A 22,784-nucleotide genomic window follows, 5' to 3' on the forward strand; every position below is an offset into this window, starting at 1 on the left:
AATGTTAATATTCATGTATCTTAAGTTAAAGTTATAAACTTTGTCACAATGTGATTTTTTTTTATTCAAGTCAAAACAGATGTGTGCAACTATTTTGGATATTGATTTATAAACATTCATTCTTTATCAGTGAACCATAGTTTTTGTGTTTTATTTCACAATGTTAATGTAAAAGTACCAGGAGAGATTTAGAACCTAGGACACCCTAGTTCCGGGGCTTTAATATATCCCTTCTGTAAGGTCACATAAACCAAAGGACAGTAAGCCCGTGGGGCCCTAGGAATTGTAGTTACAGATGGTTGTGAGCCACCATATGGGTGCTAGGAATGGAACCTAGGTCCTATACAAGAGAAGCAAGTGCTCTTAACCACTTATCTACCCTCTTCAGATCCTGGAGTCTGCTTTTATAAACCCAATTTCACAGGGCATACTTTTTTCTTGGAAGCAGCTTTTTAAAAAAATTCGTTTTATTGACTAATCTATTGAACTGATAAAACTCATACCCCATTACTAAAGACTTTATAACTTTTCAGTGTTACAATTGACACTTGTCAATTGAGGGATTCACTTTTAGATTATGCTTTTAGGATAAACTTCGGGCACTGATCTTACTATGTCAAAGGTAATTTTTTTTTTATGATTACAAATTCCATCATTTTAGGAAGCTGCATAACCGAAAGCAGGGCAAACAACCAATCTTGTTCTCTAAACTAATTAAAGAAAACTACCTCACGGTTTTTTGCCTTTTGGGGTTTCTATTAGTTGAGTCAAGGTTAGGCTACAAACAACGACAACAATAATAAAATATCTATTAAAACAATCAAATAGACAAAAAGTTAATTTGTCAAGGTCGTGGTTAGACCCTCTATAATTGAGGAAAGTTTACTTGGCAAGAAGTAAAAGGTATGTAAGGTAGGTAAGCCCTAGTGTTAGGTCGATGTGATCTGGAGAGGTTATCCACCGCAGATTCTAATATCCGAGAAGGTCTTAATCATCACGGAATAATGTACAAAGTGCCGCGGGACCTCCTCTCTTATTTTGGCATTGTAGTAACAATTCCGGTGCAGTTTGCGGTCCCCTTTGGATACTGTAACCATAGGAAGACAACTGGAAAAATGTTTCCTTTTTGTCGCAAATTAGTCTTCTAGGCATAGGGAACTGGCTCTCTAGGTTAAACCATCCGTTTCCAAAAGTGGTACAGGACTTTTTCTTGTTTCCTTCAAGCTAATCAGCGAAATTTGATACAGTCTTTCTCGCGGGCGGTGATCGCCTTCCGGTGCCGCTCAGTGTATTAGGGTTGATTTTATTTCGCAGGCTCCCATTGGGCAGTACAGAGTTGGCCTCGTACGGTGATTGGCTGTTTTTCGGCATGGCTGTGTGATTGGCTGACTGGGAACCGAGGGGCGGGAGGCGCGAATTCGTCTGTGTGGCGGTGCTGAGTGCAGCGAGGAGAAGGAGGAGTGGCAGTACCTTGGCACCTGGCAGCGCTGTAACAGCCGGTGAGGGAGAACTTTCATACTCGCGAACTTTCCTGTAGCTCGGCTCCACGTTGCTTTCTGTCAAACGTCAGCATTTCCTTTTCTCTGGGAGCCGGAGCCTGTCTCGGGCGAGTGGAAAGGAAGGCGGGGGTAGGGGACGGGCTCCTGCAGGCGGGCGCTAGCGGGCTCTCGGGTCCTGCGGTGTGGTGCCCTTGGATGTGTGAGAACTGGGAGCTCGGGGAAGGAAAGCTGAGGAGCAGGGAGCCTGTCCTTACGTTCTGTGAAGGCAGGCTGGAGGTAGCCCCGACTCCCGCGATACTTCTGGGCGGGCGACAGATTTGCGGCCCCCCCACGCCCCGCTGTCTTAAAGAGACAGAATTTCACCCTTCAGCTCCGGCTTGCCAGGGGCTCGTTGTGTAGACCCGGCTGCCCTGGATCTTACAGAGAGATCCGCCTGCTTCTGTCTCCCGATTGTTGGGGGCCAGAAGAATTGCGCCACCACATCCGGAAGTGTGATTCTCTTTGATACAGTCTACAAGTGAAGCCCCTCACGTTTTGAGAGCGATGTTGCCACAGCTACAGGCATAGATTGACATCTAGATTAATTTTAGTAAAACAATATTGAGGTTTTGCTTCAGATTAAGAGATTAGATTCCACTAAACCTCAGAGGTTTACAGATAAAATCAGTGATTGGATATTAGTTAGATTCCACTAAACCTTAGAGGTTTACAGATTAAAAATCAGTAATTGGATACTTTTTCTAACAATATCTTTTATTTATTCTTTGAGAGTTTATGCATATACAATGTATTTAAACCATACCTATCCCCAGTACACCCTTCACACTGCTCCAGGACCCCTTCATACGCCCCTCCCACCCAGTGAGTCCAATTAGTACTGCCCTATGGAATGTTGGCAAGTCTTGTTGGCTTGATTTTGTGCAGGTCTTATCTGACAGAACAATATTTAGAACTGGAAAATAACAGAGTGGTGGTTTTTTTTGGAGCACAGAAGCTATGGTTAAAGTTACTGTTGACTTCATGACATGTTGAAACTTTTGTCTTAACCATCTCCATTCACAGACTGAGTTTACCAGATTTTCTCAACATTGTAATAATTCTTCAGTCAATAAAAGTGTCTGGGAGGTTAGGTGATGCAAACAGTGGAATTCAAATCCATTTTTTTTTTTTCCATTATAGTCTCCTGATTTCAGAGTTACTATGCTGGCCCAGGGAGCTGGCTCAGCAGATAAAGGACACAAGCAAACTAGCAGTGTTTAATTCCGGAGACCCACATGGTGAGAGAAGAGAACATATTCTGACTCCAGAACATTGTTTTCTGACTTCCACACATGCACTGTGCCATTCGGGTCCTCCTCCCTCAGTAAATTCAAAGATGATAAAAAAAATTAAGAGAATTTCTGTAGAAAGATAAAGATTTTTTTTTTTTTTTTTTTTTTTTTTTTTTTTTTTTGGTTTTTTGAGACAGGGTTTCTCTGTGTAGCCCTGGCTGTCTTGGAACTCACTCTGTAGCCCAGGCTGGCCTCAAACTCAGAAATCCACCTGCCTCTGCCTTCCAATTGCTGGGATTAAAGGCATGTGCCACCACTGCCCAGCAAGATACTTTCTTCCTTACAACAATTTTTTTTTTTTCTTTCGAGACAGGGTTTCTCTGTGTAGTCCTGGCTGTCCTGGAACTCACTCTGTAGACCAGGCTGGCCTAGAACTCAGAAATCTGACTGCCTCTGCCTCCCAAGTGTTGGGATTAAAGGCGTGTGCCACCACCGCCTGGCCCTTACAACAATTTTTAAAGGAGACGTTATTGCAGGTAAGAATTTTAGTCTACAGGTGTAAAATGATAAGTCATAGATACAACCTATGCTTCTTGCCTATTTATCCTTTTCCTTCTAACTGGGAGAATGTGAGAAGGGCAAACAGGATAAGAGGAAACAGTTGGGCTATGGAATAGTGGAGCTGCTTCAGAAATCTGTTGTATCTGTAAGTTGATTATATGTAATCAAACTTGTTACAGGAGCTTGTGTTTCATCTGCCATTTACTGTATGTTTTTACATTACTTTACTTTTACAGCAGTCCTATAAGGCTTGTTCCTGTTAGTATTCTTATTCTGTATCTGAGGACATGGAGTTCTAGAAAAGTTAAGTGACTTGCCTTGCATCACATAACTAATACATCATGGAGTGCCAGTCCAGACTGGTCAGACTCTTTATTTCTGTTACTTTTATATAATGTGCTTATTAATTCCAGTTATTATCGAACTTCTGCTCTATTGCTAGGTGTCTGGTTTTCTTTGAACGACATTATTTCAATATGTAAACTGTAATACTTTTTATATTTGTGAGTGTATGTATGTATAGGTATGCCAGTTGAATGCAGGTTATTGCAAAGCCAGATAAGGGTGTGGGAGTCCTTGGAGCTGGAGTTACAGGCGTTTGTAAGGTGCTTGATTTAGGCTCTGGGAATCCATCTCTCCAACCCTTCGATATTGATTTTATTGTTTCTGTTGTAGCATAGCGCCTAAAGTATAGAAGAAAGCAGAATGTCCTCAGTGTCATCTGAATACACCATCGGTGGGGTGAAGATTCACTTTCCCTGTAAAGCTTATCCAGCACAGCTTGCTATGATGAATTCTGTAAGTCTTTTCTAGCAGTTGAGTCTTTATCAAGATGCTGTGGCTTGTGATTCCAAGTATGTATTGAATTTGTGACTATTCACAGGTACAAAATGATTTGGAAGAACACCTAACTTCTAGGAAAGTGCTATGACTCCTAAGCTATGTATGTTTAGGTTACAATGTAGCACAAACATCTGAAAAACTTTTTCAGCTCCTTTGGAATTTCGATTTTTATTCTTTATTTTTTACTACATTTTACATTTCTACTCAAAGTCATTATAACAGTCCTACTAGCAGTATCTCTCATCAAGTTTTTCTCATAGATATTCATAGCTATTAGTGTATTACAGTCTTTTGTTTGTTTACTTGTTTGTATTTTTAGATTATTTTTATGTGTATGAGTGTTTTGCCTGCATGTATGTCTGTGCACCATATGTGTGCCCGAGGCCTAAGGGGCCTAGTATAGGGGTCAGACTTGGAACTATAGTTACAGGTGGTTGTAAGCTACTACATGGTGCTGGGAATTGAACCTGGGTCTTCTTCAAGAGTAACAACTGCTCTTAAGTGCGGGACCACCTCTCTAGCACTTATTACAGTTCCACAGAAACTACTTGTGCTTGTATAATTAAATATAAGTTACCTTTTAAATTTCTCATGCTTGACATGTTTATAAAACCAGCAGACTTTTTAGAAGAAATGTAGAGGAATAAAGTCTAAATTTAACAGAATTCTCTAGTTCTTCCTATGCTTTGCTGTGTTTCCTGGAGTGCATCCTGACTCTTCTGTCAGCACTGTGGAGGCCAAGGCAGAAAGATCATGAGTTCAAAGCTTACTTGGCCTATATATACTAGGACCCTGTCTCAAAGATGGAAAAAAAAAATGGAGAGGAGTAAAAGAACATTTGTCTCTCTCCCTCTCCCTTCCCCTCTTCCTCTCTCCCTCTTCTGTCTCCTCCCTCCCCCTCCCTCTCTATTCATGGTCCTGTTCAATGGGGAAAGATCTAATAAAGTAATCCTTTATTATTGTCTTCTTTTTAAAATTGACATCTTTGTCTCCAGATTGTCAGAGGACTAAACAGTAGCCAACATTGTTTGTTGGAGAGTCCCACAGGAAGTGGAAAAAGTTTAGCCTTACTTTGTTCTGCATTAGCATGGCAACAATCTCTTAGTGGTAAGTAGTTCTTCTTTTAAAAAAATATTATATTTATTTTTGTGTGCATATATGTGTGCACATGTGCTGTGGGATGGAGGTCAGAGGGCAAGTTGCTAGAATCACTTCTTGCTTTCCACCCTATGGGTTTTCCTTCTGTTTTTATTAGCGTATGTTAGTTATATGTAATGGGTTTCATTACGAGGTTTTTATACATGTTTATAGTATATCTTCATGTTGCTTCATTTTTTTCCTGAGGCAGGTTTTTACTGTGTAGTCTGGGCTGGCTTTCAACTCAAGGTCCTCCTACCTCAGCCTCTTGAATAAAGGAATTACAGGTGTGTCTGACAATGGTTGCTTATGATGAACAATCATTTTTTAAAAAAATTTGTTTTTATTTATTCACTTTACATCCAGCTCACTGCCCTCTCCCAATCTTTCCCCATACTCCCTCCCTTTTCCTCTGAGAGGGTGGGGACACTCCCTGGGTATCCCTCCCTTGATGACCTTTTTAAAAGTATGAGTTGTGTATTTCTGTATCATGTAAGCACACAATGTAGACACTGTAATTTTCTTTTTTTTTCCCCCCACGAGACTCGGGAGGAGGCGGGCGGGAGCGAGCGGGATTCGAACACGCACAGAGAGAGGCGGACGCCTTAAGGGCTGCGCTACTGCCGGTTCGCTGACACTGTAATTTTCTAAAAAAGGATTCATTTTTATTTTATGTGTGTGAGTAAATTTTCTTGCACTACATGCATGCCTGGTACCTGAGCAGCCCAGATGAAAGCATTGGGCCATCTGGAACTGGAGTGATAGATGGTTTTGAGCAGCCATGTGGGTGCTGGGAATTGGATTGGGAACCCCTTCTGGGCCGTTTCTCCAGCCCCCCATTTTAAAAATTGTATTTAAGTATCTTTTTGTTTGTTTGTTTGTTTTCCAGACAGGGTTTCTCTGTGTAGCCCTGGCTGTCCTGGAACTCACTCTGTAGACCAGGCTGGCCTCGAACTCAGAAATTCGCCTGCCTCTGCCTCCTAAGTGCTGGGATTAAAGGCGTGCGCCACCACCGCCCAGCTATATTTAAGTATCTTAATTACCTTTTTATAGGATTTGAGTATTGTTTTAAAATTTACTTTGGTACTTGAATCAGATTGTGCAGGTGATACAAGGTTTCTATTTGATTTTGTTATTGTTTGTTGGAGGGAGGGTAGCCCTGGCTGTCCTGGAACCCACTCTGTATACCAGGCTGGCCTTGAACTCAGCGATTCACCTGTCTCTGCCTCTTGAGTTTTGGGACTAAAGGTGTGAGCCACTATTGCTCTGGCTGGAATGTTTCTGTTTGAAATAGAAGTATAATGTGAGGCTGGATGTGACTGGTGTACACCTCTAATCCCAGCACTCAGGAGGCAGAGGCAAGTACATCTTTGTAAATTTGAGGCCTGTATGTTCTACTTAGTGAGTTCCAGGACAGTCAGGGCTTTGTAGAGAGACCCCTATCTCAAAAAAGAAATAAAAAAAAAGAAGTATAATGTGGATATAAGCCTTTTCTTTATTATTTAGGATACTACAATTTCAAATTCTTTAGTGAAACAGCAGTAATGAACAATATACTTTCCATGTTTGTTTCAATCCTTTATTTGCTTGATTTTGAAATAAATCTCAATAAAAGCAAATACAAGAATGATGTGCTTTTAATTACATTATTAATTCTTTTATTATATTTTTGTAGTTTATAAATTGGTAAAATATCTGTGCATACCACAGGCATAGCTTTTCTCTTCTGTTTTGATTTGATACTATAGATAAGGTTCAGAGAAACTGTTTTTCTTAGTTTCACCTTGTAACCTGAGACACTTCCAATCCTTGGGAATTGTGGTGGTTGCTTACTTTAGCTGAAAAGAAGATCACTATTCATTTAGTTAGTTGTATTGTAAATAGAAGGTGTTTTGGTTTGGTTTTAGGGAAGCCCGTGAATGAGGGCCTGAATAAAAAGCCTGAGACGCCATCTTCATGTTGTTGTGCATGCCATTCAAAGAATTTTACCTACAGTGACACAAACTTGGATACTTCACCTCATTTCAGTCCAAGTAAACCATCTTCTGAAGGAAATGGAGTCTCATCACCCTGTCGAGGTAATTATATTTTGTTGTGTTTATTGGAGTTATTACCACTATAAAGCTTAATTAGAATGGATTTAGCTAATCTGGTTATGTATTTCTACCTAATTTCTCTGATATTCTTTTTTTTTTTTAATTTTAAATTTATGTCTGTCTTTTACTTGATATTATAGTGGTGAGAATATATTGTTTTTATTCTTTCACTTTTTCCTGTATACTTTTTTCTTGTATTAATATACCAGGATGCATTCATCTCGTCTGTAGTTGTCAGATAATTGGGGTTGTTTCCACTTTTGTTTAACTAGATGGACTTTCTTGTTTGTATGAGTACAAACAGATATTTTCCGTCCTTAGGAATGGAATGGTATAGCACGTACATTGTGTCAGCTGCTGTGGTAGGTAATGCCAGCAGTTTTTCCAGCTTTATGCTCTCTCCTCTAGCCCTCCCTCAGTAATGCAGGCATACCGTGCTGTATTGTACTTTGTGTGGATATTGTATTCTCAAATCAAAAGTCTGTGGAACTGTTAATTGAACACATTTGTTGATGCCATGGTTTTCTAAAACCTCAGGTGATTTTTTTTTTTTAAGTAGTAAGGTATTTTTTTTAAATAAAGCATTTTATTTAATATAAATATAATATAAATATATTTATTTAATATAAATATAATATAAATTTATAATAATATAAAACTAAGTTATAGTTTAAAAAAAAAACAACCAAACAAAACCCAATCCATTGTAAACCAGCTAATTGCCATAAATGGTTGTTCTTGCCCACCTCCATGGTTCCCGAGGCTAGCCTGCTGCCAAGGCGCTCGCCTTTCCCAGGCCATCCATCCCCTGTGGCTAGCACCAGCCAGATTTATAATGGTAAATCTTCAACCCCAAAATACTCACACAAAGAACACAAAACTCAATTGACATAAATACAAGCTGCACACCTAGATTGGACAAGTGTACCTTATATTATTTTATTGCCCATCTATGAAGTCTTATCTACTTGCAGCTTCTCCCGACCATGTGGGCCAGCTCTGTTTTCTTCTTCTTCTGTTTCCATCTTGTCTCTCTCTCCATCTCCGTCTCTCTGTCTCTGTCTTTTCCGTCTCCTCTTCTCTAAAACTTTCAGCTTTGCCTTTCATTCCACTGCCCAATCACAGGCTCCAGACTTATCTGACCAATAATTTCACCTGACCTCACCTGAGTATGGGCACCCTTATTGAGGGAGCAGAAAATATAAATAGCAATCCACAACACTAAGTTACCTCTTTGTTTTTTTCATATGTTAATATTTCATAGTTAATAGTTCAGCATAGTATAAACATAACTTTTTATGCAATGGGAAACAAAAAAATTGATGTGGCCCACTTCATTGCCATAAGCTTTATTGAGATGGTATGGAACGGAACCCACAATACTGGGAGTGTGCTTTTATATAGAGGTTTTCAACACTCTTCATATCTCTCGTTTTCTTAAGTCGAACCACTCTTGTGCATGCTTGGTGTTCTGACTTACTGAGGCTCTATGGTATCTTCTTTACAGAGCTATGGATGGAACCTAAGGCTAACTAATCCCAAGCCCAGCCTTGAATTTTGGTTGATAGTATGTCATGGCTAGTGAACATTTTACGTGTTGGTTGGTTCTCAGGAGTGTCATCTTTAGTGAATTGCCTGTTCAAATGATCTTTCTGTACTGATTTCTGGGAGTTGTCCCTCTGATTTACCCCATCCTTCTATTTTTGTTTCTTCATATGTTTTGGAGATACCTCACTTCTTTGTAAGTTGTATGCCATAATAATTTAACCTCTTTGATGAACTCCTTGCAAACTCATAAAAACTGCAAAGAATAGAAGAGAAGGGGCTAGAAAGACGGCATCTGAGAACCCAAGTTTGAATCCCAGCACCTACTTGGTGACTGACAACTTCTGTAACTCTAGTCCAAGGGAGACCCATACCCTCTTCTAGCCTCCACAGGTACTGCATGCGCATATATACATGTGATGCATATACATATATGCAGGCAAGACACCCATACCTATAAAGTTTAAATGAATAAAACCTTAAAAAAAAAGGAATGGGAACTGTACCAAAAACATAGTGTAGATTAGGAAATTAACCTGCCATGTACTAAATAAAAAGTAATTTCAATATAGAACAAAGATCATATTATGGCACATACAGAGAGCTTATATTTTTAAAAAGTTTTGTTTTAGAATGGCTTTTATGGGGAAAAGCTTCTGGATCATGGAAGATATTGGTCTTTGATTCGTGTTGTTGAAATATTAGTCATTTTTTAAAAAAGCATTTCTATTGTGGGTACAGAAAGACCATTCATTTGTTAAAATGCTTGCTATGCAAGCATGAGGACCTGAATCTGAGTCCTCAGCACCCACTTAAAGATCTGAGTGTGGGAGCTGGAGAGATGGCTCAGAGGTTAAGAGCAAGAACTGTTCTTCCAGGGGACCAAGGTTTAGTTCCTCCACTCATGTCCTCCATGGGCACCTCCACTCCTGTGCATATACACGATCAAAAATAATAAAACAAGTCTAGAACAAAATCTGAATTCACTGATGTGCAACTCCAGCACTGAAGAGGCGAAGACAGGAACCTTGGAGCTTGCTTATTAGTCAGTTTAGCCAATCAGTGAGCTCCACATTCAGTAATGGACGCTGATTACTTACTGTATATCCACCCTCATACACACACACACACACACACACACACACACACACACACACACACAAAACGGAGAAGATACCTAGAGTTGACTTCTGGTTTCCATAAATATGCACATATGGGCATGTGCACATGTGTGTATCCATATGTGAATACCTACATGTATGAACACACACATGCAGTCTTCTGCTAAACACAGACAAAACCACTTGAAAAGACTTAGCATATGGTATAGATTCCATTCTGTATTTATAGGCTCAAATTGTTGGACCTGCTTCTATAGATCATTCTGCCCTGAGAGTAGCCTGTAAATCTTTTCAGTCAAGGCATTGCTTCACTTACATTGATTTCCATGCTATTTGTTCATTGTATGGACTCAGTGTAATGAAGGACTGTTTTTTTGTTTTGTTTTGCTTTAACCTACTTTTAATAAGAGTTCAACTTATCTAGCCTACCACCCAGCAGAGATAGTGGAAGAGAAGAGTTATTAGGATATGGGGGAAGTGGACCTGTTCAGCAATAGTTCTTTCGGGGTGAGCTCAATCTTGTTGGGCAGTAATTAGTTCAGTCCAGAAGCAAACACAAAACATGACTTAGCAGCTGCAGACTAGTCTTCTAGGCAGACAGACACCAGGTACAATCCAGCAGCTACAGTACAATCCTTTCAGCAAGCAGATACCGGGCAGCTGTAGTTCGATCCTGAAGAAACCAGGCTGAGGCAAGGCCACAGAAGCAGCAAGCTGCCACATGAACCTCAAGAGCAGTTCTTGGGCAAGTTTCTGTCAATGGCGGCATTATCACAAGTTGAGCTCAACAACACTATGTAAGGTGAACCAATATGTGAGTGTCTTTAGCGAAGAATAGCGAGAAACCAAACTAAAGCCCAGTGCTCATCTCCCACTGTCTGTGGGTCATATTTATACTCCTACGTAATGAAGGACTGTTAAAGGGATTCAAGCCACAGAAGTGGAGAAAATGTGAAAAAACAGAGTAAGGAGGTGCCTTTACGCAAAGGTACAAAGGAAATGGGAAGAACTGATGTACAGGATAGTGAAAAATAGTGTTGTGGACATTCAGGAAAAGGAAATGTGGTTGCCATAGTTCCAGGAACTAGGATGCTGTGTTTGTCAGAACTGACGCTGTAGGAGGTGGAGCAAAATGGCAAATCTAGTTGTACCTTAGCTTTGTAAATTATTAACTTTATAATATTGGACAAAATTCTTTAAAATTTACTGTTCACTTTTGTAAAATGGGAGTAATTTTAATAATTTAGTAGTTATGAGGGTTTTGGTGGTTTTAAGAATGAGCTTTCAGGATTGTGAGATTAAGACATTATATGAGTTTATTGTGTGATTTTATTTTTTTTTATTTTTTATTTTTTTTATTTTTTATTTTTTTGCCTAAAGATCATGATGAAGCCCAGTAGGAAAGGAGCATTGAGGTTTTCATGGGAATGAAATATTTATGGAGTCTCGGGATTCAGTTTGCATATTTTGTCAGGGTCCTCTGCATCAGGCATTGAACCTGCAGCTTCCCCCCTGCCAGGCAACTGCTCTGCTAACTGAGTTGTGCTCCCAACTCTTACAGTTACAGTTCTTAAACCATTAATAGAGTATAGCCTACAGAACATGAGCCAATGGGAAAAACAAATTGAGAGTTTCTTGTTAAATATGTTTATCAAAAGCTTGTTGTATTTATGGTAAAAATAAATTGATTGGTAAAAAGGTTTTGTTTTTTTTTTTTTTAAAGATACCTTGCTAGATGTACTGTCACATATCTTTAATTTCAGAGGCAGAAGCAGGAGACTTTGAGGCTAGCCTGATCTACCTAGGGAGTCTAGGCCAGCCAAGGATGCATAGTGAGATCCTGTCTCAATTAGCCAATGGGACAAAGAAAATCATAAGTTTTAAACTATCTTATCAATTTTATAGAAATGTCTTAAATCTTAGTTTTCTTCTAAAAATTGCATATAATACGTTATTTAGAATATTTTTATTATAAATTTACCATATTAATTATAAAATTATTTTTTATATAAGACTCTCCTGGAAAAAATACTCTGGCTGCAAAGTTATCTGCCAGGAAACAGGCATCCGTACACAGAGATGAAGATGATGACTTTCAGGTAGAGAAGAAACGAATCCGACCCTTAGAAACTGCACAGCAGGTAAGCAGTTTATTGGCTGTTAAAATAATTTACTTACCTAGTTAGATATAGTGGCATATGAAGTTGGGGGCGCTGGTAGAGAATAGTTAAATGTATCATGGCTATAAAGGAAATGGTCATTTTTATTGTTACTTGTTGAAAAGGAAGTTACGGATACATTAGCTTGTTAACACTAAACTAGTCACAGCAACTGTGATGTTTTCTTATGCATGAAGAGTTTGATAGTAAAGTATTTACTTAAGGCATATCTTAAACATATTGTAACTTCTTAGTTTTTTGGGAATTATTCATTTTCAAGCTTACTAATATAATTCATTATATAAAATAATAGGTTCCATGGTGCCATTTTTATGTGTGGATATTATGTGTTTTGAGCATAGTGACATGATCCCAATTTCCTCACCCTGTTGGGCTTCTTTTCTATAATGGCTTATTTTTTTCACATCTGATTTTTTATTAAACTAGACCTTACATGTGAGAAAGTGTTACAAATACAAAATGCTTCGTGACTCTGTGCCATCCTTGTCCAGGGGCCATGTTACTCTATTGTTGCCGTTGAAGAGTTGTGTACTTAAAATTTCATTTTAGCTTAGTTTTTAAGTTTTATTTTATGTGAATTAATGTTTTGCCTGCATATCTGTATGTATGTGCACCACATGTATGCATGGGACCAGCAGAGGTCAGTAAAGGTTATCAGATCCCCTAAAACTGGAGTTTGAATGTTTGTGAACCACCATGTGGGTATTGGGAACTGAACTTGTGTCCTCTGCAAGAACAGCAAGTGCTCTTAACCACTTAAGCCATTTCTCCAGCCCCATTACCGTACTCTTTACACTTTTCATTACTTTTTACCTAATAACAACATTTTCTTTTTTATTTAAAAAATAAAAATTGTTTAATTTTTTTTATTTATATTTCAAATGTTGTCACCCTTCCTAGTCTCCCCTCCACAAACCCCCTCATACCATTCCCCCTCTCCTTTGTCTATATGAGGGTGCGCCCCCCTCCCCCCACTGCTCTAGCTCCTCCACTGGAGCATCAAGCCTCCACAGGACCAAGGGCCTTTCCTCCCACTAATGCTGGATAAGGCAATCCTCTGCTACATACGTAGCTAGAACTGTGCACCCATCCATGTATACTCTCTGGTTAGTGGTTTAGTCAGATACCTTTGATAAGAATTTTCACATTATAGATAATTTGGGAGTATTAATAGTTTAAATATAATGACAAAGTTTACTCTTATTTATTGAGGTTTAATGTTGTTCTAATGATGGTTTTGGTGTTTGTGCATGTGCTGGGATTGAACTCAGGTCCTCCAGCATGCTAAGCAATGCTAAGCTCTTCCCACAGAGCTTATGTTCCTTATATTTATTTTGAGACAGGATCTTGCTGATTTTCCCAGACTGGCTTTAGACTTGTGGTCCTTCCTTGGCTTCCTGTATAGATGAGATTTTAAGCATGCAGCACCTGTATGTCTGGTTACTTACTTTTTAAGATCAATACACAATAAGGCATGCATATTTCTAAAACTTATTTAAAGACCTGAATTTCCAGATACTTCATATGCAATGTACTTTTTTTCCTGATATTTGTTTATTTATTGATCATAGAATGTACTTATAGAGGAACATAGTCTCTTGAAATGTATGCCATTGAGGTAGGGAGATTGGGAATTTAATATGCTGAGTTATAAATACAAAGGGGATTGTTAATTAATATGTCACTTGTATGTAAATGATTGAATACTTTTCGATGAGTATATGTAAATTGCTTATGTTCTAGTTGTACATAGTTTAAAAATATATCAACAATTTCTAGAATTAAATCTTGGTTTTAGAAGTATAAACTAATTCAATTATATAAAGTATCAATTAAAAATGAAGCTGGAATCTAGAATGTGGCTGAATTATTAATTTATTTTCCAGTTAGGTATGTGCTTAGACTTTGCTATAATACTGTATATAATGTCTACATTAAATATAACTGTTTTATAGGAAGATCATTATAATGCTGTAATTTTTGCACATTAATATTTGATTAAGACCCATGAGCTGTTGTTACTATATATTTTTGATGTAAATAGAGTCATGAGGTATTTGTTTGGTTTTGAAGATTTTATTATACTAAGTAGAAATAGCTTTTTGGAAGAAGGACTGTAGAAAATTTCACAGCAAGGCTGTTCTTCATCTGGTTCTGTGTTTCTAGATCAGAAAACGTCATTGTTTAGAAAAGGACGTCCACCATTTAGATGCACGACTAGCTTCGGAAAAGAGAGTAAAGCCTGAGTCTCCTGTAAGAAAGACAAGCTCTTCTTTCCAAAATGTATGTATTTCTGCCATTGCTTAGTTTAAAGAAGGAAAATAGAGAGTTTTCTAAATCTGTTTTTGAAAGTAGAAAAAGAATGGCATGTCTTGAATAGTAGAAGAGCTTCCAGTCCTAAACAATGCTGCCCCATTTGTCACTGATGTGTGAGATGTAAACCCTTTCCTTTCTGTGTCTCAGATTCCTGTGTATACAGTGAATGAAAGAGCTCTACTAAAGGGATCTGGAAGGTCTCATTCCTGTTCTGATGTTTGTTGTTTCAAAACTAACTCTCTCTCTCTCTCTCTCTCTCTCTCTCTCTCTCTCTCTCTCTCTCTCTCTCTCTCTCTGTGTGTGTGTGTGTGTGTGTGTGTGTGTGTGTGTTGCTAGAGGTCAAATCCAGGTATCTTCTATTGCTCCTAATTACAAAAATTAAGTTTCTCTATTTCTCCATCTGTCTATTTGTTTGTTGGGTGGGAGTATCCATATGTTGTGTCAAGCATGTTGAGGGTTCTTTATTTCTATTGTGGGTTTCCAAGATTGAACACAGAAAGATGGCATCAGAGCCCCTGGAATTGGAGTTACAGATAGTTGTTAAATGTCATTTGCATCCTGGGAATTGAACCTGAGTTCTGTAGAAGAACAGTCGGTGCTGTTAACCATGGAGCAATCTCTCTAGCTCTATTTCTATTTTTAAATACTTTTTGTTTTTACTATTTATATATTTTTGTTAACCCAGGCTAGCTTGAACTTATGTAGCCTAGCCTTGTCCCTAACTCATGCTCCTTTTGCCTTGAAGAGCTTGAGTTAAACATAGCTCTTCTCTGTGTATATATCCTGGGTTATTTTTTTTTTAACTCTTAGTACAGTACTTAACTTTCACATTTGGTAAATGTGGATACAAGTGTCTGTCTCATGAGGCGGTGCAAGGATTAAATCATTACAGAGATGTTAGTGTATTTTAGAACTTAAGCAGTACATAGTAGAAGAAATAGTAGCAACAATATGCAGATTGAATAACTATTATCTGAAATGGTTGGGATCAGAATTTTAAAGATTTTTATTTATTTTTTAAATTTTTAAAATTTATTTTAATTTTACATACATTTGTGTTTTGCTTACATGTATGTCTGTGATGACGTGATCTTGGAGTTTATGGACAGATGTGAGCTGCCATATGAGTGCTAGGAACTGAATCCCGGTCCTCTGGAAGAACAGTCAGTGCTCTTACCTGCTAAGCCATTTCTCCAGCCTCCAGTGTTTCTTAATATGTATAGATTGGATATTCCTCTTCTCTCTGAAATGCTGGGTGCTGAAGATGCTTCACAATTTTCAGTTTTCCCATTTTGGAATATTTGCATAGACTTTGTATGATAAGATGTCTTAGTAATGAGACCCAAGTCTATAATCATGAAAATTGTTTCATATACATAGTATACAGACATAAACCCAGGGTAATTGTCTATATTTTCAGTTGTTTTTGTTTTGATAGAGACATACCACATGGGTCAGGGGTGGGGTTACCACTTTTAGTGCTGTGTCGATGCTCATAAACATGCTAAGAGCATCTGCTAGTGCACTCAGATTTGTTCTAATACTGCTTGAAGTTTGTAATAAAAAGCATGAATGCGTAAAATAGTTTTATGTATTTTCTGAATGGCTAGGAAAAATATGTACAAACTTTTTAATTTATTTATTTTTATGTGTATGAATGCCTTGTCTACATGTATATCTATGTACCACATGTATGCCTAGTGTCTATAGTGGACATAAGAGGCCATCAGATTTTCTGAAACTATATAGTTACAGATGGTACCATGTGGATGCTGGGAATTCTCTTGGAAGAGCAGCCACTGCTCTTAAGTGCTGAGTCATCTCTCCAGCCCAGTGCCACAGATTCTTGAGTTAAAAATAATCTATATATCTTTTTATTATTAACAGAGAATAAGTAATTACAATGGAAACAGTCATAATAAAATAGTCATAGTGAATGTGTGTTTTCTTATTTGTACTTTAGAAAAATTTTAATGTTGCCAAATACCTCCTGATATTTGTCATGAAGTAGTACATATAATTTTTCAGAGAATTAAGATTAATAATCTCCATGGATATAAAAGATTACTACGACTAATGGTAATGGCATTAGAAATAGAAATAGATGATTTTCTTGTAGAATTGAAATGCTGAGTAAGGACTGGTTTTCCTCTTAAAAAGGGCCTTACTTTATTATTGTAATATATTTTAGTATTTGCAAACACAAATATAAAAATATTTTTATACACTTTTGAATAAGTGATTTATACAGATTTAGAATAAAATGTATTTCATGCATATTTATTTTATATTTTAATATTTACTATATAACAAGTCTTTAAATTTTTTTCTTTTACTTTATGTGTACCAGTGTTTTGCCTGCATGCATATCTTTATACCATGTGTGTTCTGGTGTCTGCAGAGTTTAGAAGGTGCATCAGATCCTTTGGAACTTGAGCCACAGACAGTTGTCAGCTACCGTGTGGGTGCTAGGAACCTAACCTTGGTCCTCTGCAAGAGCAGTAAGTGCTCTCAACTACTGGGCCATCACTTCAGCCCTGTGTAATAGTTTTTGAAGTTAATTTATCATTAGATCTTTTTACATAAAGTAGAAAAATAAAGTCCTGTTTTAGAACTTTACATGTTAAAATATTATATGCCTCATATTTCATCTGTCATATTCTAAATTGCCTATTATTTTGTATGCATGTATGTTGGACATGCACATGATATAGAACATGTCCGACATTAGAGGACAGGTTTATGGACTCAGTTCACTACTTCTATTTTTATATGGATTCTGGGGTCAATCTTAGGATGTCAGGCTTGTTACTGCATGAGAATTTTAACTATTGAGCCATCTTGCCAGCCCCCATCTGTCTTTTTTCTGTTGTTTAATTTTTATTTATGTATATATGTATGCTGATTGTGTTCACTGGCCTATAGAAGGAAGACAGAAGAGAGTATAGAATATAGGCAAATCCAATGTGAACTCTGGAAACTGAACCCAGATCCCCTGTAAGAGCACAAACATGCATAACCACTAAGCCATTTCTCTAGCTCTCATTTTACATTTTTTAATTTATACCACCTAAATATTTTTTATGTTCTTAAGATCAGTACTTTATCATATATTCAGTGCTTTATATTCATTATTGTATATTCAGTACTTTACTGTTTGATTCAGTGCCAGATGTTCTGTTAGTGAGCTACAGCTTAGCCTCTAGCTTCGATGTAGCCAAGGATGACCTTGAACTTTGATCCTTCCTGGGAAATGCTGGAATTACACACATGTGTCAATAAGCCTAGTTTATGTGGTACTGGGGTTAAGCCCAGGGCTTTGTTTATTGAACAGTACAGAAAAAGTGATATGGGAATGCAATGAGGGATTCTTACAGAAATCTTCAACAGAGGTTCACAGGGAGACAGGAAGAAGGGAGAAAACAAAGAAAATAGAGTCAATAACTTGTATTTAAATAATAGTTTGTCACCTACATCTTGTTCACTGAACATTGTAGATTGACTTTTTCTTTTCTTTTTTTTAAACATTTATTTATTTCATGTATGTGAATACACTGTTGCTGTCTTCAGACACAACAGAAGAGGGCATCGGATCCCATTACAGATAGTTGTGAGCCACCATGTGGTTGCTGGGAATTGAACTCAGGACCTCTGGAAGAGCAGTCAGTGCTCTTAACCAATCTTGAGCCATCTCTCCAGCCCATAGATTGACTTTTTCATAAAGCAGAGTAAACATAGATTTATTTTTAAAGATTTACTATTTATTTATGTTTATGTATTTATGTGTCTCTGTGTGTATCTGCACACTTGTGCTGGTACCTGTGGAATCCAGAAGAGGATATAAGATCCCCTAGGGTTGGAGTTACAAGAGATTGTGAGGTGCCCCACACAGGGGCGGGGAACTGAAGTCAGGTCCTCTGCAAGAGCAACAGGTGCTCAAAACCTGAGCCATCTCTCCCGCTCTAAGTGTAGATTTATTGAAGAAAAGAAAAAACAGAGAGTGTCAGGGGGCTCCAAGTTCTTTTTCTGTTGTTGCTTAATTATTTTGTGTATATGGGTGTTTTGTCTTCATGTATATATGTGCATCATGTATGTGCAATGCCCATGGGGGTGTGAAAAGAGTATCGTCTGATCCCCTTAAACTAGAGTTAGAGTCAGCTGAGCGCTGCTATGAGGGTTCCGAGAATCTAACTTGGATTCTCTGGAAAAGAACCATGTATGGTTTACTGCTGACTGCTGAGCCGCCTCTTCTGCCTCTATTCTTTTCTTTTTAATTGTCCTTTTGTTTTGTTTTGTTTGTTTGAGACAGGTTTCACATGTCTCAGGCAGCCTTCAGCTCCTTATGGCTCCTTATGTAACTTAACAGTGACCTTGAACTTCAGCTTCCCTCCAGCTGAGTGCTGGTATCACAGATGTGTACCACCACACTTGGCTTTTAGATTCCTTTCTTATGATAATTTCTATATTAGCAATCTAGAGAGGCTTCAGTCTTCACATGGTCAGAACATCGACAAGAGAAACACTGTTTTGGGATTATAATGTTAATACTGCTTTGTTCCAGCATTTATAATCATTTTCTTAGGAATTGATTTATATTTTTAAGTAAATCTTTATAATGAGTAAAGTATTATTACAGACATGTTTTATACTGATTCCAGTGTTTTTATTTGTTAAGCAAATGTTAGAATCAAATACATTAATAACAGTAATTCTATTAGAGTTAGTGGAGCAAAAGTAGCAACATTTTCGTCCAGTGTAGGAAAGGCATAGGTCCAGCAGAGTGCGCTGTTGACCTTTGCCAAAAGCCGATGCCATGGAGCCCTTGGGCTCTCCCCACCCCCTTTGATTTTCCCTGTACCCTTGCCCCTCCCTTCTTCCCTATGTCCTATGTCTCTTTCTGCTTAAAGGTATTCTAGAATCTTATGAGAGAAATGATCAGTTTTCTCAGAAACTGATTATAAGTCATCTTTTAATTGTAATTTTATTTAACATGACTAGTTAGCTGTTTTATAACTGCATATGTATGTTGATGCTTATTTATGATGTTTATTATGTGCTAGGACACTTCTCTAAGTTGCTTGGCAATGTTAATTCACTTAGAAAATACAAATTTATGTGAGTGAATTTTTATTGTTGATACTATATTTATCTTTGTACTTAGTTTCAAAATAAAACAGAAGTATTTGATTTAGTTAATTTATCAGTCTCATGGGGAAGGTATTGTTTCCCTTAGTCCTACAAGAGGAAATTGAGGTACAGTCTTAAGTAACTGGTTCATCTCATAAGTCTGTTGATAGAGAAGCCAGATTAGAATGGTTAAACTCCTGCAGAGTTGGGATAAGAGACAGTTCATATTTGTGCTGTCACAGGTCACACCTTGTGTGCAGAACTCTGTAAGTATTGCTTCAGGATAGTTTCTTGTTTAGTTTCCCAGCATCCTGTGTGTTTTCTTTACAGTGCTTTTGAAAGCTCACCATCATGAGCACGTTGAGCTGCCTTGTTTGCCTTGTTGGCAGGTTGTTGTAAGAACAAATACAATATCTGTTTTTCACATTTTTTATGTACAGCTTTTAGCACAGAGCCTGTACTTTGTACTCGCATGGTTGTCGAATAAATGAATAATAAAAAAAAAGACCTAAGTTAAAAAAAAAACCCACATGATTCTCTATTACTTGTAGCTTTTTTTTCTTTTTTTAAAAATATTTATTTATTTATTTACTTATGTTATGTATATGAGTATACCATTGCTTTCTTCAGACACACCAGAAAAGGGTATCAGATCCCATTACAGATGGTTGTGAGCCACCATGTGGTTGCTGGGAATTGAACTCAGGACCTCTGGAAGAACAGTCAGTGCTCTTAACCGCTGAGCCATCTCTCCAGCCCTACTTGTAGCTTTTGTTGTTACCTGGTGATAAAAAGATGTCTGAACTTGAACTCATAGAGATCCACCTGCATCTGCCTCTCGAGTGCATGAGCCAGCACTGCCTAGGCATTAAAATATCTTTAGCTAGGGTAGTTCAGGCCTATAATCTCACCACTCAGGAGGCTGAAGTAGGAGGATTATGAATTGAAGGCTAACCTGGGGACTCCATAGCTAGTTTGAAGCCAGTATGGTGAGACCCTATGTAGAATAAAAAAGAAGACAGCAGACTGGAACCAACTGGTTTTAGTTGTCAGTCTGTGAGTTAGAGAGACCTGATCACTACATGTGTGGCAGCTAGAGAATAACCTTTTTTTTTTTTCTATCAATCATTTTGTCTTACGTGTGTGGGTGCTTTGTCTACATGTATTCCTGTGTATTGCATGTGTGTGTGGTGCCTGCAGAAGCCCAACTATCTCTTATAGTATTTATATGCGAGGGTATATGTTTTTAAACTTAAAAACTATATGTTTTTAAAGTAGAAGTCTGTTTTTTTCCAGGATCACTTAAAGAATAATCTCTCTTGGTTTAAATTTTTTGCTATTTTAAGTTGTTAAATGTATTTGGATTGGTTTCTGGACTCTTCCAATATATGTGTATATAGTAAAAACCAAAGAGTCCAGCATAGCTTCAACCAAAAATCAAGAGGCCCTGCTCTGGCTGTATTCTTTGCTCATTTTTTCTCCTAAGCCAGTGATTTCCAAGCCTTTTCCTTGTCTGTTTTGATATTCATCTTTTTTTTGGAATATGCTTATTGTGCTTTTCTCTTCAGTTATTAGTTTTATGTATTTTTCCTTTCCGTTTTCTCATTACTTCTCTCCTGAGCCTTCCAGTGCTTGGTGTTTTGTTGTTATAATTCTAATACCACTTACATTTGATTAGCATCTCCTGAAACCATGATTCTTTTTTGTATGGTTTGTCATTTTCCTAGTTCTCTGAATGCTTGTAATCATCCCCGGACTATCTGTTAGAACTTAAAATCTGTTAATTTCTTCAAAAATACAAAGAATGTTTGTATTTTTAGACTTTCAGTATTTACTGGAAATAATGAGAAATACTTTTTTTTTTTTTTTTTTTTGGTTTTTCGAGACAGGGTTTCTCTGTATAGCCCTGGCTGTCCTGGAACTCACTCTGTAGACCAGGCTAGCCTCAAACTCAGAAATCCACCTGCCTCTGCCTCCCAAGTGCTGGGATTAAAGGCATGCGCCACCACTGCCCGGCAAGAAATACTTTTTGAAATTGAATTTTTTTGTTTGTTTGCACAGAGATCCTTCTGCCTCTGTCAAGTGTTGGGACTAAAGTGCACCACCACACTCCACCTGAACTAATTTTTGTATTTAAAAATATTAGGAATGCGCATGTGAGTTCTGGTACCTAAGGAGGCCAGAAGAGAGTATTGGATCCCCTGCAGCTGGAGTCACAGGCAGTTGGGAGCCCTGATGTGAGTGCTGGGAAACCTGGGTCCTTTGCAAGAGCAGTACATGTTCTTAACTGTTGAGTTTTTCTCCAGCCTCTGAATTTTGTATGTTTTGAATTTTGTTGTTATTGTTGTTGTTACATCTACTTATTTATGTTTGTGTGTGTGCTGTGCTTGTCTTAGATATCTTTACCCAGGGAGCCATCTTGCTGGACCAGAATTTTGTATTTTTTTGCCCCCCACCCCCTTTTTTTTTTTTAATGTATGAGTGCTCTGTCTGCATGTACACCTGCTTTCCAGAAGAGGACATCAGATCCCTTTGTAGATGGTTGTGAGCCACCATGTGGCTGTTGGGAATTGAACTCAGGACTTCTGGAAGAGCAGCCAGTGTTCCTAACTGCTGAGCCATCTTCACCAGCCCAGAATTTTGTATTTTTAATGAATTTTTTTTCTGAAAACAAAAGTGGTGTCTATTAAAGAAAATTTGGAAACTGTCAAAACATATGAAAAGGTTATCAACATTAATTCTTAATTCAGCTATTCCTTCTTTCAACCTCTGATGTTTTGCCTGCTCTCTGCTTTTATGCGTGTACTTGTGTACATGTGTATGGACATAAACATAATTGTCCATTGTTGTATGACAAACTGAACATTTATGTAGCTTACTTTTGGGAACTGTATTTTGGCTGATCTCAGCTGTGCTAATGTTAGTTGACCTTCTGTGTTATGATCAGTGGGTAGGTAGGTCATCAAATCAGCCTCAGTTTAAGGAGCTCGTCATTGGTTGGCTAGGATGTCGGTATGGGTAGCTGTCCTTGTCTAGATGGCTCCATCTACTTAGTGGCCATAGGTTTCAAGAGAAGCAAGAAAACAAA

At 37.9% G+C, this 22,784-nt stretch overlaps 1 protein-coding gene across 1 annotated transcript in view; it reads left to right on the forward strand.

Annotated features, from left to right (window-relative positions):
* The first annotated feature begins 1,328 nt into the window (after nucleotides 1-1,328).
* Nucleotides 1,329-22,784, forward strand: part of Brip1 (BRCA1 interacting DNA helicase 1) — a 128,558-nt gene continuing 107,102 nt past the window's right edge. Inside the window, exons 1-6 of the mRNA XM_034507581.2 lie at nucleotides 1,329-1,499; nucleotides 4,007-4,129; nucleotides 5,170-5,281; nucleotides 7,219-7,389; nucleotides 12,087-12,214; nucleotides 14,420-14,536. Coding sequence (XP_034363472.1) covers nucleotides 4,037-4,129; nucleotides 5,170-5,281; nucleotides 7,219-7,389; nucleotides 12,087-12,214; nucleotides 14,420-14,536 — 621 coding nt within the window. The 5' untranslated portion in view covers nucleotides 1,329-1,499; nucleotides 4,007-4,036. The remainder of the gene's footprint in view (nucleotides 1,500-4,006; nucleotides 4,130-5,169; nucleotides 5,282-7,218; nucleotides 7,390-12,086; nucleotides 12,215-14,419; nucleotides 14,537-22,784) is intronic.

Source organism: Arvicanthis niloticus, chromosome 6 (genome assembly GCF_011762505.2).
Source record: "Arvicanthis niloticus isolate mArvNil1 chromosome 6, mArvNil1.pat.X, whole genome shotgun sequence".
Classification (NCBI taxonomy): domain Eukaryota; kingdom Metazoa; phylum Chordata; class Mammalia; order Rodentia; family Muridae; genus Arvicanthis; species Arvicanthis niloticus.